Source organism: Rhinolophus sinicus, chromosome 1 (genome assembly GCF_057876585.1).
Source record: "Rhinolophus sinicus isolate RSI-liver-muscle chromosome 1, RSI-T2T, whole genome shotgun sequence".
NCBI lineage: Eukaryota > Metazoa > Chordata > Mammalia > Chiroptera > Rhinolophidae > Rhinolophus > Rhinolophus sinicus.
The window spans coordinates 169,482,423-169,497,911 of record NC_142501.1 but is presented as its reverse complement, the minus strand read 5'-3'; the positions used below and the strand labels follow the sequence as shown (position 1 = coordinate 169,497,911).

At 37.3% G+C, this 15,489-nt stretch overlaps 1 protein-coding gene across 1 annotated transcript in view; it reads left to right on the top strand.

Moving 5' to 3' along the window:
- Window positions 1-15,244, top strand: part of LOC148759297 (broad substrate specificity ATP-binding cassette transporter ABCG2-like) — a 103,520-nt gene extending 88,276 nt beyond the window's left edge. Inside the window, exons 10-16 of the mRNA XM_088791868.1 lie at window positions 3,673-3,755; window positions 7,912-8,001; window positions 8,657-8,781; window positions 10,036-10,190; window positions 11,976-12,065; window positions 12,895-12,977; window positions 15,047-15,244. Of these exons, the coding sequence (XP_088647994.1) occupies window positions 3,673-3,755; window positions 7,912-8,001; window positions 8,657-8,781; window positions 10,036-10,190; window positions 11,976-12,065; window positions 12,895-12,977; window positions 15,047-15,194 (774 nt within the window). The 3' untranslated portion in view covers window positions 15,195-15,244. The remainder of the gene's footprint in view (window positions 1-3,672; window positions 3,756-7,911; window positions 8,002-8,656; window positions 8,782-10,035; window positions 10,191-11,975; window positions 12,066-12,894; window positions 12,978-15,046) is intronic.
- Window positions 15,245-15,489: the final 245 nt, after the last annotated feature.

Genomic DNA, 15,489 nt, shown 5'->3' with positions numbered 1-15,489 from the left:
TCTCCAGGTTGCCTGTTCAGCCTACTTGCCTCCTCAGTGAACTCAGTTCCACAAAAGGAATTCCAAAATGTTCAGAGCAGTGGTGACCTCATACAATAGGGATAGAACCTTGCATGTCCCTGAGCATCTGCTTAACTGGAGCAGCGCTTGTTCAGATTTTTGAATAGTGGTATATTAGCTTAGGTCAGAAGTATGCCAGTTATTTTTGTAAAGGGGCAGGTAGTGAGTATTTTAGGCTTTGCAGTCCATGTGGTCTTTGTCTCATGTAGTAATCTCATCCATTTTAGTGGCAGCCATAGATGATATGATGCATAAACAAAAGAACATGGCTGTGCTCCAATTAAACTATTCATTGACACTGAAATTGAATTTCATATAAATTTCATGTGGCAGAAATATTCTTCCCTTTTTTGGTCAATCATTAAAAAAAATGTAAAACACCATTCTTATCTCATGGACTGAACAAAAATAGCCAGTGTGCTCTATTTGTCTTACTGACCCCTGATTTGGGTTTCTAATTTTGCAAGTATGTCATTTGCTTCTCTAGGTGTTTGAACATGTAGCTATGAAAATGTTGTATGGCTTCTGGCTCATAAATCTTGTATCTGTTGTCTTAGAGACTTACTTGGTTTTGAGCTAGTTATCTACGTGAATCAGACTTTGCTTCTGAGAATGCATTTAACCAAAAGTATTTGGAAGATATTGGAATGAATAGATTATCTGTATAAGAAGATTTAATGTTCACTTGTTACAAGGGATTTCTAATCTTATCAATTTGGAAACATTGTCTTATCTCTTGGAGATTTGTTATTTCTATTTGTTATTTCTATTAAACATTTGACTGTAAAGTTTTTTTAGGGACAGTCTTAAACATCCCTCAGAACTTACCTTGAGAAATGTTGGTAAACACATTTGAACAAAGAATCATATATGTAGGGAATCCTTTTCTTTCCTTTTTTTTTCCCCTGTTCAAAACAGAGGCGAGATATACACACAGGGTGTCTTTCTCTGCTGTGTTGTGCAGCGTTTACTTTATCTGTTTATTTTCTCTTAGTGAAAGAAAGAATAACAGAGACGCACCTTGTAAAAGCATGACAGTATTGTGGGATTAACCATTTTGTCCATGTGTTTGATAGCTGACTTTGTAAATACTTTTAGAACTTTGCAACCTGTAGGAAACATCCCAATGGTGATACTGATCGTCTGTTAGTATAAGATATCAAGTTCGAATGCAAAAGAAACAAATCATGTGCATTGTGGGCAGTTTAAAAAGTCTCAATATTCTTAAAGTTAGACTGTGTGAAAGTGCAGATTTTTATAGAGCATGCTTATATTTTGATGGAGTCATCCTAATTTGTTTTGGAAACTTGAATCTGTTTACATTTATACAATATTTTCTGAGAGTTATTGAAATATGCCAGGGCAATAAATTTTATTTCAATTTTTTACTGTCTTATTAGTAAGGGATTTTTAAAAAAAATACTTTATCACTAGAAATGCTAACCGTCACCTGAGCCTTCAGCAAGTCATAATCCTTTTGTTAGTGGAGGGTTTTGCCTTCAATCTGTAAAAAACACAATATCCGTGAAGTACAATAAAACAAGGTATGTCTGTACTGAGCAAGAGTTAAAAGCATGCATGTCTATAAGTAAGTGTGATGTTTAGCTGGTTACACCAATATAGTTGTACTAGTTATTTTAAGCAAATGTCCATTCTCATTCATTAATATCTGTGGCATACAGGTTGTGAAATATTTTGCATGTCAATCCTGCCTATAGTTCTTAAGCAGATAATGTACAGGACGGAAATGGGCTACATGGGTATTCTCAAATTGAAATACATTAAGGCAAATGACCTTTAAGTGAAACAAGATCATGGTGAGTTTTAGTTAATGCCAAAGTCTTTTTTTTTTCATTTGGATCATTTTTGTATTTTGTGTACTGTATTTGGAGATACAGTATAGAGCTGAAATGCTTAATGACATTACTCTTTACAATTTAAAAAATTAAACACATAATTACAGTTGATAGATGTAGCTGAAAAAAGTCACCATATTTTTTCCTGCAGTACAATTAATTTATAATTTTTGTGTATTCCATCTTATTCCAACTTTTTTTTAAAAGGGGAATTGATTTTATTTTATTTTTTTAAAACTTTTTTTGTTAGATTCAGGTGCACAAAACAAAGTAATACTTAGATGTTTATCATTTATATCCCTCACACAGTGACAACCACCCTCCCTCCATCCATTACCCCTCTGACATCACACACAGCCGTTACATTTCCACTGTCTCTATTCCTAATGCTTACCCCGCTTCTTGTAACCATACACACACACACACACACACACACACACACACACACACACACACACACACATATATACACATAATTGTAGTTGACATTCGCTATTGTTCAGCTTCAGCTTCATGTGTACAGTGCAGTGATCAGGCATCTACATCATCCAGTAAGGGAATTTTTAAGACCATCTCAAATCATATTCTTTCCACACTGTGGTCTTCACAAACTAGCCTTCACAGATCATGATCCTTTTTCCAATTTTGTTTGCTTCATGCCAAAAGTGTGCCTGACAAGTTACTTCAAGTCTTGATACTGTTCCACTGTTACAGTCCTAAGATTTTTTTTTCATTTTTGAACTTTGAAGGTTCCAAGATACAAGGTGGGATATTTTATTTTTTACTGCTTAGCATTTCTTATACTTTTGTATTTAATACAGTTTAAAAGTACAATACGTAGAAGTTCCTTAAAGAAATTATATTATTATATAACCCTTAACCCTTTGCTGGTAGAAGTATCCTTAAGAGACATTTTATCAATCTTGAAAATAAGTGATGTTTACTTGGTTTTCTTAGGACTTATTAAACAGAGTAAGTGACAGTAGGCCAGCATGGCAAAGAATTGGCGGCTTAGTTCTACACTGTGGGTCGTGGGTCCTACAGGCTGAAGTTGCTGGAGAAGTGACAGGAGACTGGGTCATGGAAGTACTTGGGAGCCCTCAGGGAAAGCTGAATGTTTTGGTGACAGTGACAATGTAGTTTTCCATGCAGGCTCCCTCTCTACCCCTCCATAGGTGGTCCCCAGCTGACCCCTACTTCCTTAGTTTGTAAAATTCCACTGTTGAAATTTTGTTATGTGTGCTTTGCAATGTTTATTTATTTTTAATGTTAAGAGTAAAGATATCCTGTTTTCACTTGAACCTCTTGAAATATTATAAAATCACATATGTTCACTAGCTTAAAGGTGAGAGTTTAGGCCAAAACTCTTAGCCACTTGAAATTTATTTTATCCCCTAAATGACTTTGTTAGGCACTTGCACTGTTCTCTTACTCTATATGGCATTCCAAGTACCTGTAGCCTGAACTGGCAGTGCCTGGGGAAACATTTGGAGGAATCATAACTTTTCCAATAGTCTTCTTTGTTCTCCTGACCAGTCTGCCCAGCACACAGATAAATTATTTTTTATTTTAATTTATAAAGCAGTTTAATAATATATACTGTTTTATATTTTCCCAAAAGAACTTTTGTCAAGTGATTGAAATTATCTATCCCAATGGAGTGATTTGATTAGGTAGCCAAATATATTGTAATAATAATTGGTATATTTTGTTCTTACCTTTAATTGAAACCTTTTTTTTTTCTTTTTTTGTAAAGATAATCATAACAGTCCTCCTGGGACTGGTTGTAGGTGCTATTTTTTATGATTTAAAAAGTGACTCAACAGGAATCCAGAATAGGTAAGTAAGTTTTGATTTTGATTAAAAAAAAAAAAGTACCGTTACTTTTTTCAAAATTATGAATATCTATTAAGAGTTCGAATTTCAGAGAAGTACAAGATGAACTGAGGAGTAGGATAAGTCAGTGAATTCAGAACTTAATGGAAAAGATAATTTTCATATATACGAAGTCAGACAATTAAGTTCGCGAACCTGTTGCAACCATGTTGCTAACCTTTTTTTATATCAGAGGGATTATTTGTTAAGAATTTGTACTAACTGGACAAACAGTTAACCAAGTTTATGATTTGGAAGTGCTGAAAAGGCTGTGTGAAAAGTTAGATGACCTGAACTTTTCACCAACAATTCATGGCTCTTACATCATGGCAATGCACCAGCTCACACGGCACTGTCTGGGAGGGAGTTTTTAGCTAGTAACAATTAACTGTATTGGAACACCCTCCCTACTCACCTGATCTGGCCCACAGTGACTTCTTTCTTTACCTGAAGATAAAGGAAATATTGAAAGGAAGATATTTTGATGACTTTCAGGACATCAAGGGTAATACGACATCAAGGGTAATTCAGGACATCAAGGGTAACATGACGACAGCTCTGGTGGCCATAAAATGGTCCAAAATTGTTTTTAAGGGTAAACTAGGTGCTGGTGTCAGTACATAGCTTCCCAATGGGAGTACTTCGATGGTGACCATAGTGATATTCAGCAATGAGGTATGTAGCACTTTATCTAGGCTGAGTTTGCAAACTTAATTGTCCAAACACATACATATACGAAATGTGATCAAACAATATGGTGAATGTTTAAATAAAAAAAATTATTCCAGTAAAAGACACATTGCTATTAATCCCCTTCAAAATACTCCCCCTAACTTCGAACACATTATCCCATTGTTCTTGACACTTTCTGAAGCAGTTCTGGAAGTCCTCTTTTGTGAATGTCTTTGGTTGCGCTGTCACAGCTTCCTCAATGTCCTGAATCATTTTGACTTTGGAGAAGAGCCAGAAGCCACATGGTGCCAGATCCAAAGAATAAAGTGGATGAGGAAACACTTTAATGTTTTTATTTCACAGAAATTGCTGTGCCAGAAGTGATGTGTGACTCAGAGCATTGTCATGATGGAGGATGATTTACAGTTTACTTTAAAACACACCTCCTCTCAACCATAACTCACATCCGACTGATAGCACTGAACAAGTTGAAACTTGTCACACACTGTTACTAAGGTTAAACGTGCCACTTCCTGTATTGAAGATCCCTGCCCCTCTGTTGGATGGCGCTCGGCAGCATAATTCACCATATTTTTTATCAAAACAGAAAGGCTTTGTGTCACACATCACGTCTGGTGTAGGGCAATTTCTGTCAAATGAAAACATTATGTTGTTTCCTCATCCACCTTATTCACTGATCTGGCACCGTGCGACTTCTGGCTCTTCCCCAAATTCAAAATGACCATGAAAGGTAAATGTTTTGAATCGATTCAGGACATCGAAGCAACCATGACGGCACAACTAAAGACACTCCAGAACTGCTTCAGAAAGTGGCAAGAATGATGGGATAATGTATTCAAAGTGAGGGGGCATATTTTGAGGAGGATTAATGGCAACATGTCTTTTACTATAATAAATATTTAAAAATTTAAACATTCACTGTAGTTTTTGATCACACCTTATATAGTGATAAAATATACATAACATAAAATTTACCCTTGTAACCAGTTTTAAGTGTACTGTTAAGTGGCATTAATTACATTTACATTGTTATGCAACCATCACCACTATCCAGCTCCAGAACTTTTTTTTTCATTTTCCCAAAATAAATCTGTGTACCCATTAAACAAAAACTCTCCATTTTCTGTTTCCCCATTCTCTGGAAACCATCATTATACTTTATCTGTATTTGACTCCTCTAACTACCTCACTGAACTTTTCATACAGTATTTGACTTTGGATGACTGGCTTATTTCCCTTAGCATAGTGTCTTCCAGGTTCATTCATGTTGTAGCACGTCTCAGAATTTCTTCATTTTAAAGGCTGAATAATATTCTGTTATAAGGATATACCACATTTTGTTTATCCACTTTTATATCCATGGACACTTGGGTTGTTTCTACCATTTGGCTGTTGTGAATAATGCCTCTGTGAATATGAGTGTACAAATAAATATTTGTGTGAGTCTCTGCATTTAATTCTTTTGTATATGTTCCCAGAAATGGAGTTACTGGATCATTTGGTAATTCCATTGATTTTTTTGAATAATTGCCATTCTATCTTATACATCAGCTGTTCCAATTTTCATTTCTACCAGCAGTGCACAACGTGGTCAACAGTGGTTATTTTCTGAAGGTTTTTTTTTTTTTTTTGGTTCTTTCTTTTGCTCTCTCTCTCTCTCTCTCTCTCTCTCTCTCTCTCTCTCTCTCTCTCTCTCTCTCTTATTCTTTCTAATAGCCACTCTAATTGGAGTGAAATGGTATCTCATTTTGGTTTTGATTTGTATTTTCCTAATGATTAGTGATGTTGAGCTTCTTTTCACATGCTTATGGGCTATTTGTATGTCTTCTTTGGAGAAATGTCTATTTGCGCATTTTAAATTGGATTTTTTTTTTTTTTTTTTTTTTAGTGTTCAGCATTAAGAGTTCTTTATATATTCTGGATGCTAACCCCTTATCAGATAAAAGTTTGGAAATGTTTCTGCCATTCTGTGGGTTGTCTTTTCACTCTGTTGATAGTTTTCTTTGATTCATAAAAGTTTTAAACTTTGTTGTAATCTAGTTTATCTTTTTTTTCTTTTGCCTGTGGATTATTTCCTTTCTATTTCTTTATTTATTTTACAGGGGGTGGTGGATCAGACTCAGTTTTGCTAACAGTAAGATGAATTACCACTTTGAAAGAATTAGAGCACGTTAAAAACTTTAACAAAAATTGTTTAGTATTATAAAATAAATTATTCTAATTTAGAAGGAATTTCACTGTCTACTAGTCTGAGTCATTATGAACATTATTGTACTGTTAGATGAGAAACTTAACAAATTGAGCTGAATTGTTGCTGTGTCTCGTGTTTCTAAAATTAGCTTTCAGTTTTGAAATTCATATTTACTTTGATATTAGGCTTTTTTGTGTGTGGCTATGATATATGATTAACACTTACATCAGTGTACCTTCCCCAGTTTCAGTCTTAATGTGCCCTTAGAACTATTGTTGCATGATGAGACTTTGCAATGGGCTCAGGTGTGCTGTGAATACAGGTGCTCAGCAAGTTGGCAGACCGCGGAGTTCTCCTTTGCTTTGTGTATTTAGAGCTGCTCTGTGCCAGCACTGTGCTCCCTGCTTTCCATCCATGGCCTCAGGTTACCCTCCTGCCCGAGAGGTGGGTGGTATTATCCCATTTTATTATTGAGGAAACTTTCAGTGGCTTCAATGGAATCTATTTTGATGTCTGGAAAAGGGTGATTGTTTATGAAAGAAAGAAAAAGCATAAAAACCTCACTCAGGTAAAACAAATATTTCCTGAATGGAATCAGACAGTGTTCCTCTACAATGAGATTTTTATGGCAGCTCCTTTATAGAGTTAGGTCATCATTTTTCTCTTTACCTACCCTGGTGGCTGTGTTCTTCTCTGGGCTGATTCCAAACCTGTTAATTGGTGGTTTGTACCTTGGTAGATGCCATATTTTCACCTAGTGCAGAATACTGATATGATATGATATGAGATGAGATGAGATGAGATGAGATGAGATGAGATGAGATGAGATGATATTATATTATACCTGGTCTTATAGTAAAATAAGACCGGTCTTACATTAATTTTTGCTCCAAAAGACACATTAGAGCTGATTGTCTGGCTAGGTCTTATTTTTGGGGAAACATGGTATCATCACATTGAGCATTAGGGCTTCCACATAGGGATTTTGGGAGAACACACTTCAATCCATGGTAACCCAGAACCCCGAATTTCAAACTGTGCTATATAGAATCCCAGGGGCACCGTGAGGAGACAAAAGGATGATGAGAGAACTGAAAGGGCTCACACTTCCCTCTCTGTTATAACAAGCATAGTTGTTAACGTTATACCATTTAAAGAAAGAGTATTCGCAGGTAGGAAATTGATGCAGGGATGTTTTATCGATGCAGCGCTTTTGTTCCTTTTCTCTCATCGCAGAGCTGGGGTGCTCTTCTTCTTGACAACCAACCAGTGTTTCAGCAGTGTTTCAGCTGTAGAGCTCTTTGTGGTCGAGAAGAAGCTCTTTATGTGAGTATGGAAGGGGGCTGTCCAGTGACGGGACTGTTGATCAAACTGGTCACATCCAGTTGCAGACCCTAGATTGCTTCCTGGATGACTAATGTTAATTGAGAAAAAGCAGCCAGAGACTGGAAGGAAAAGCAGGAGCACGTGGGGCCTGAGACCAAAGGAAAAAGGAGGTTCAAGATACCCACCAAATGCAAATGATGCAGAGAAAGCACGAAATAAAGAGGCTGCAAAGGATCTTTTGTTTTTAGCAAATACGAAGTCATGATGACCTTCAGAAAAAGTTTGAGGGGCTTGGTAGAAAGTAGTGGGTCTAACAGTCAGTTGAAGGTGGGTGGGTAAAGGTGACAAAGAATATAGAGCAAGCTTAGCCCTTAGTAGAAGGGAGAATGGATAGAGCCAGAAGGCAGCCTTGAAATAAAGTGCAGGCTGTTTTGTTTGTTGTGTTTTTCAAAATTGAAGATGTCCCAGGGAAGGGGCACCTAAGGTGGTGCCTGATGCTGACTGGGTGAAAGGGGTGGGTAAACCTGCAGGATGTGAGAAGGTGTCTGTTAGACCCCTGGTGGCCACAGAGATCTGTACAGCAAGTGTTTTCATCATCTGGTCTGCGCCTTCTTAAACTAATGTGGGGTGTATGGTATGAATTTTTGTTTTTTAGACATGAATATATCAGTGGCTACTACAGAGTGTCATCTTATTTCTTTGGAAAACTATTATCTGATTTACTACCCATGAGGATGTTACCAAGTATTATATTTACTTGTATCACATACTTCTTGTTAGGTAAGCAATAAAAAAGTATGTGTGTTTAGTCTCCAATGTGAGGGGAAGCTAATTTCTTTTCACAAGCATGTTTTTGGTTCCCCAAACTATAAACCAAGCCATGAGATAAGGAAGCATCTATCTGTTTTGCACACTCTGAAATCTGGTCTCGAGGACATTTTTGTTATGACTTTTCCCAACCTAACTCTTAAACCTATTTATAGAACTATATTTTACTGAGAAGCAATACGTGTCATTTACGGACATGGAAAGAATTCATGAAAGTATTTGAGACTATGAGAGGGGAGCTGGAGCTGGAATATTATTACCTATCTATTTATATTCTTATGTGTATATGTATGTGTATGTCTATATATATAAAGATAATGAATGATCACAACTTTTGGAGCTTATTGGTTCAATAAAGTACTTGTTTGATAAATGTAGACAGATTCATTTGTGCATTGTGTTTAGGCTTCACCCCAGGCTCACTGCCTCAGAATTTCCATATATGTCCTGAAACATAATGTATTTTTGACAAAGCACTATAAAGAAAATGCTCTGCTTGAGCTTAAACTTCCATTTTATAGATAAAAGGTGTATCATACAGAAGTAGCGTAGAACCAGGATCCTCACACTCCTGACTGGTGGTCTTATGGCTGTTCCAAAATCTTCAGATTGTCTGACCCATAATTGTAGCCCATTATAGTTTATAATGCACTTTTATGAAATGTAATTTCACCCCATCCTCAAGCCCAAGCTCTGTGGTCCTTTGTCTCAGAGACTTGGGTTCTGAGGTTCTCCCTCAGGTAGTGAAACTACTGGGAGCTCACGTAATCCTAGTCTTCCCAATTTCTTCACCAACACAGTTACAGCAAACACTGAATAATGTGGTGATGTCTGGGTGAAAAGGGTGTGGTCCTGACAATTCTCCTTCTCTGAAGAGAAGCCAGTAGAATTCTGGCCAGGTGTGCTGCCTCCAGATCTCCATCTCAGGCACTCAGAAATTGTTAATAATTCCACATAAAGAAGCATAGGTGTTACATGGCAAAGTGCTAATGCAGTAAGTATAAAATAGAAAATTGCATGATCATTTTATGCAATTATATGGGGTGGGGGGAGATCAATGAAATTAGTGACCCAGGATGGTTTGATAGGGATGAATTTTTTTCATTCCGTTATCAGTTTCTCAAAATAGAATGTTATTTGCACAATAAACAATCCGAGATACACAGTGACCTAGGCAGTTGGATTAACCCGTTCTGTCTTCCTAAGGATTGAAACCAGTGGTGGAGTCCTTCTTCATCATGATGTTTACTCTGGCGATGGTGGCTTATGCGGCCAGTTCTATGGCACTGGCCATAGCAGCAGGTCAGAGTGTGGTATCCATAGCAACACTTCTCATGACCATCTCTTTTGTGTTTATGATGGTGAGTAGAAACTGTGCTTCTCTGAGAAGTAATTATTGCCTCTCTTTCCTTCCTGCTATTTTACCTTTCTTGGTAAACCTGCTTGGAGGATTCTGTAAATGGGACTCTTAGTTTTAAGGAAGCCATATATTAAAGTATAGCTCATATTAGGGAAGGTACCAGCTTTTTCTTCACCTTACCCAGCCTTTTTTGCTGCTCTTCTCATGTAGTTACTTAACTTTGGTGAACATGTTGTTACAAATGAGATTTTAAATATGCTCTTGGTGACATATAGTGAAACCTTGATAAACGGGAACTTCAAAAACCAGAAAAATTTTCGTTGGAATTTCCTCGTGAAAACGACAGCTAAATTGACTGGAATGTTCACTGGTGGTGTTAGAGAACTAAGGGCTTATTTAATCAGTAGCTGAGATGGTTTGGATGGATCAAATACTTTCCAGGGGAAAAGCTAAGCTCCATGAGAAATAGAACAGTATGTGACGTAGGTTGTGTGTCTTGGGTCCCTCCTATATTTTGAAAACGGGTGTTTTAAAAATACTGAAAATTCCCACGTCTACACAGTTCTACGTCTCCTCCTTTCTGAGTTCATGATATGCTCTTGTATCTTACTTTTTTTTTAAATGACTACTTAATTCTAAGTTTACATGCCATTAAACTTTGCACAAACATAGGTGAATGTGCAGGTGAAAGGAACCAGTTGTCACATTTCCCCTCCTACATGAAGTAAACAGGAATGCTTAGCCTATTTACTTATTACCCAAGTCCTTTCTGCTAGAGCAGGAGTAGCAGAAAAGTTTGAAAAGTTTGTAATTAACATAAACTATTGCTATTGAAAACTACCCGTCTAAACATTATTGAGAAAGTGAGAAGCCTTCTGTATATTTCCTATAATGTCATCTAATAAATAAAATGTCCTTTGATATATAAAAATGTTTTGTTTGAGATATTAGGGGCTTTGATTTATTATTTTGTAATGGTTTATATAGAGAACTTTTAAAGCCCCTCATGAAACTGTATTTTACTGGGAGATGTTATATATTAAACACTTGGTTAGATCAAGTTACAATGTGTGTAGTGACACCAGCAGCATTGTCATTGTTATGCCCGTCCCCCATGGCAGTGCCAGTGAGGAGAAGTTTTGTATGAACCTCTTATGTACCCGTCTGTTGCTGGAGCGGTCCTTCCTGGGGCCTCCATTGCAATACTGCTTTTTGTTGCTTTAAATGAAGGTGTTACCATGTTTTATGCTATACTTCACCACGTTATACTGTGTACCTGTCTAGGCTATGGGTTACTTTAGGCATGCGTTCTGAACCCCAAATTATCCCTACTGTCATTGGGAGATAGAATGCAAACCCTGTAAATAACAAAACTTGCTGTGTTATGAAGTAGAGAGGGGCATGAGGGGCTCAGGATATGTTCATTATGTCTGTTGGTGGGAATGTACAGCAGTCGTATCATTAGAACAGGCAGTACTTATGGACCTTCCATTGCGTGCAGTCACAGAGAAAGTAAAGCCGTCACAAGGATCTTCTAATTAAAGGAAACAGAGACATATTGTCATTCCTTTAAAACCATAAGCAGCCTCAGCTACAGAGAGAAGTACACATGCAAAGAATATATGCTGAATCTTCAGATGAGTCGACAGAATTTCCAGAAAGACTAGGCCCCAGGAGAAATGTTTACAAGGTTGTACGGGACCTAAAGAGGGTATTCTCTATAGTCTCTAGAATTCTTCATGAAATCACTCCACCAGTCTTGATTCTTCATATTTGCTCTTTGTAGATCTTTTCCGGGCTGTTGGTCAATCTCAGAACCATAGTGCCGTGGCTGTCATGGCTTCAGTACTTCAGCATTCCTCGGTACGGCTATGCGGTAAGTTTTCCTCTTCTATTACCATGGCTGGTTCATTGTTCCCGAGCTAGGAACAACCAAAATAAAGCCTGACCATCTCATGTCCCCAGACAAGGACTTGGAGGTGTCCCAGGAAATCATTTGGGGACCAATGAAGGAGAGTTTTCTATTAAGCCTTAGGTCACCGTGATGATCACCCGAGTTTTCCCCAGTCACCCTGCTGTTTGAGGTGAAGGGTGGGGAGATACGTCATAGTGAAGGAGAAAGATTGACCACTTGATGTAAAAAAAATGTGTTTGCCTTTAAGTGCAACAGGAAATAGTTGAGATAATGGGAGCCTATTATTCATATTTTACGCATATATTGAAAGGGAATTTGGAAGAAAAACCAAGACCATATAATATATACAGCCACTATTGGCTTTAGAAAGGTAATCAGCTCCAAAGAATTATAAGTGGTTTTGATTAAAACAGATAATAATGATATAATATGTGTTACCATAAATTAAGAAAAGTTACTGAGTATCACTATATCATCTTAATTGTAGTGTTCACAGTGTTATAACATTGGGGAGAGAAAAACGAAGGAGTTCTGGGGTTACAGCCAGAGGTCTCCCCTCTTGGTCAAATACTTTATTTCCTTTGTATTAGAAGCCAAAATTCATCCCAAGGCCTCTTGATTGCCAGGGTAACTCATGTTAGTTACTTTGGTGTGACGAAGATTGTGCATATGAAGTTTGGTTTGTTTTCAGAAATAACAATAAAGGTGAAAGTAGCAGGATGGGATTGTGATAATTCTTTGCAAAGTCTTTTAAAACTATTTACCTTACCCACTCCCCGTTGTGTTATAGGCTTTGCAGCATAATGAATTTTTGGGACAGAACTTCTGCCCAGGACTCAATGTAACAGCAAACAATACCTGTAGCTTTGCCATGTAAGTTTACAGTCAGTGCCATAATGGGTTTGCTTACTGTGTGGTGTGATGTGGAAAGGCCACTGGGCTCAGAGCTGGTGTGAGTTCCTTCAGGTCTGTGAGTGCTGTGAGCCTAAGTTTTCTTATCTGTAAAGCGATAAGAAAGATAATTGTTTATTAATGCATGTGAAAGTGCTATACAATTTGTAGGTATTCTACTACAGTCAGATTGTATTTATGTTGGAGAAATGGTTCTTGTGTGTTGTTCGTTTTGGACCCTTTGAAAGTTCCTTTTGTTGTTTTGCTTGTGGGTATGAGTTTTGATTTTCAGAATATCTGAGTTTGAAATGAGCTGCTTTGGTGTTTTAGCAACGCCTTGCAGTATCCACACTGTATGGCTCATGTGAAGTGTGTGGATCCACAAACTTATGGCTCCTGGGAGCCCAACCCATGGTCAGGAGTAAGAGCTCAAAGGGCAGCAGAAGCGGAAAGGGGTGAACCTTTTCCTGCCACAGTCCTGGCACGTGCCCCTTCCTCTTCCATTTATGAGACATCGTGAAATCAAACTCCACACAGTTTTTGTTTGTATTTTTAAACTGACTTGGAATATTACCTGTCGAAGTATCTATCCTCTAGAGAAAGAAACATATTTCAGTAAGCTGAGAAGGACATCTCATTTTTCTGTGTAATGTCAATAAAACAGAAATGTCAAAACAAATGGATGTTTAATAAAATTAGAGGATGCTATTTAAAAATTAAATAACACTTTCCTTTTTAGTAATTGTTGTTAATGGTTTGATTTTGGTACATTAATTAATGAGAGAAAAGAGAATGCTGGTATTCTAAATCTCATGACCATTCTAGTAGAACAGAAATAATTTTGAATAATAGCACAAATGCTATTTTGAAGTAGTTGATCCTTGAACAACATGCATTAGGACTGCAGGGGCTCACTTATATGCAGATATTTTTCAGTAAACACTGTAAATATATTTTCTCTTCCTTATGATTTTCTTAATAACATTTTCTCTACCTTACTTTATTGTAGTATTCTTCCAATATATAATATAGATAACCCACAAAATATGTGTCAATTGACTGTTTACATTTTGGGTCAGGCTTCTAGTCAAAAGTAGGGTATTAGTAGTTAAATTTAAGGGGGAGACAAGAGTGATAAGTGGATTTTCATCTGTGGGGTGTGTGAGTGCCCCTAACTACCCCCACGTTGCTCAAGGGTCAGTGTATTGCAGGAAAACCTCCATAAAGAGAAGTATTTTGCCCACTCGTGTACTTTTGATCTGCGTACATTTGTTTTGGAACTAGTAAATGCCAAGAGTCATACAAATATGGTACCAGGTAATAGCTGTGTCTGTATTTTTAGTACCAGGTGCTTGTCTCACCTGTGACAGGTACTGCATCCTGCCCTCCTCCAGCTACAAGGCCTACACCTGATTACTGGGCCTGCTGGTGAGGTCTTGTCGCCGAGCCTCTGAGATGCTCATTCCACTCTTGGTGCAAGAGCTGAGCGAGTTTAACTGGCAAGAAGCCCTTCCTCGCCTCTCCTCCTAGTTGGAATTCTTAGCCTGCCTTCTTTTGTATGGGTGGTTTGTGGGTAATGAGTTCCCTACAGGGCATTGATCATATTTGTGAAAGCGCTAGATGTCACGTGTTAAAGCTGAGGTTTTCCCCATCAGGAGTAAGTGAAAAATTACTTGGTAAATGTTTCTGCCCTTTGAAGAGAGCAGCATCATAGATTTGGAAACAAATGATTCTGGAGAGGCAACCTACTTCAAAGTGTGAGTCTGTGAACCTGACTAAGTTCCTTAAACCTTATCTCTTCATGTCTTGAATGTGCATAATATTTACCCCACTGGATTATATTAGGAATTAACTGAAGCATTATGTGCAGGTTGCTTAGCATAATATCTAGCAGAATTTTAAGTGCTCATTGTTACCTATTTTATATAAAGGGATAGTTATTTAAGGCTTGATAACCTATAGGCTTCTTTAACGAAGAAACAATGAATATATTGAGTAAAATTGGACAGATGGTGAGAATGAAGTCACATTCTGTTTCTGTTGCATTTCAGCTGTACCGGCGAGGAATACTTGATAAACCAGGGCATCGACCTCTCACCTTGGGGCCTGTGGAAGAATCACGTGGCCTTGGCATGCATGACTGTTATCTTCCTTACAATTGCCTACCTAAAGTTGTTATTTCTTAAGAAATTTTCCTAAATTCCTTCTAATTTACATAACTTATCACACATTAAAATGGAGCACCTTGATTTAAGCATTTAATGGAGTATTTTTCTTTTTTCTTTTCATTTACCATCATACTGTTCTGCAGCCCGAATTATTTTCAACAGAAACTTTCATAGAAATCACATGAGCTGAATTATGCTTGAAGTAACTCAAGTCATAAACTAGTACAGATATTCTGTACTGTTTATACGTTCACCTAGTCAGATAGTAACCAAGGGGGAAAAGTGTAGTTTACTTTATTGACTAAAGAAGAACTGAATTCTAGAAA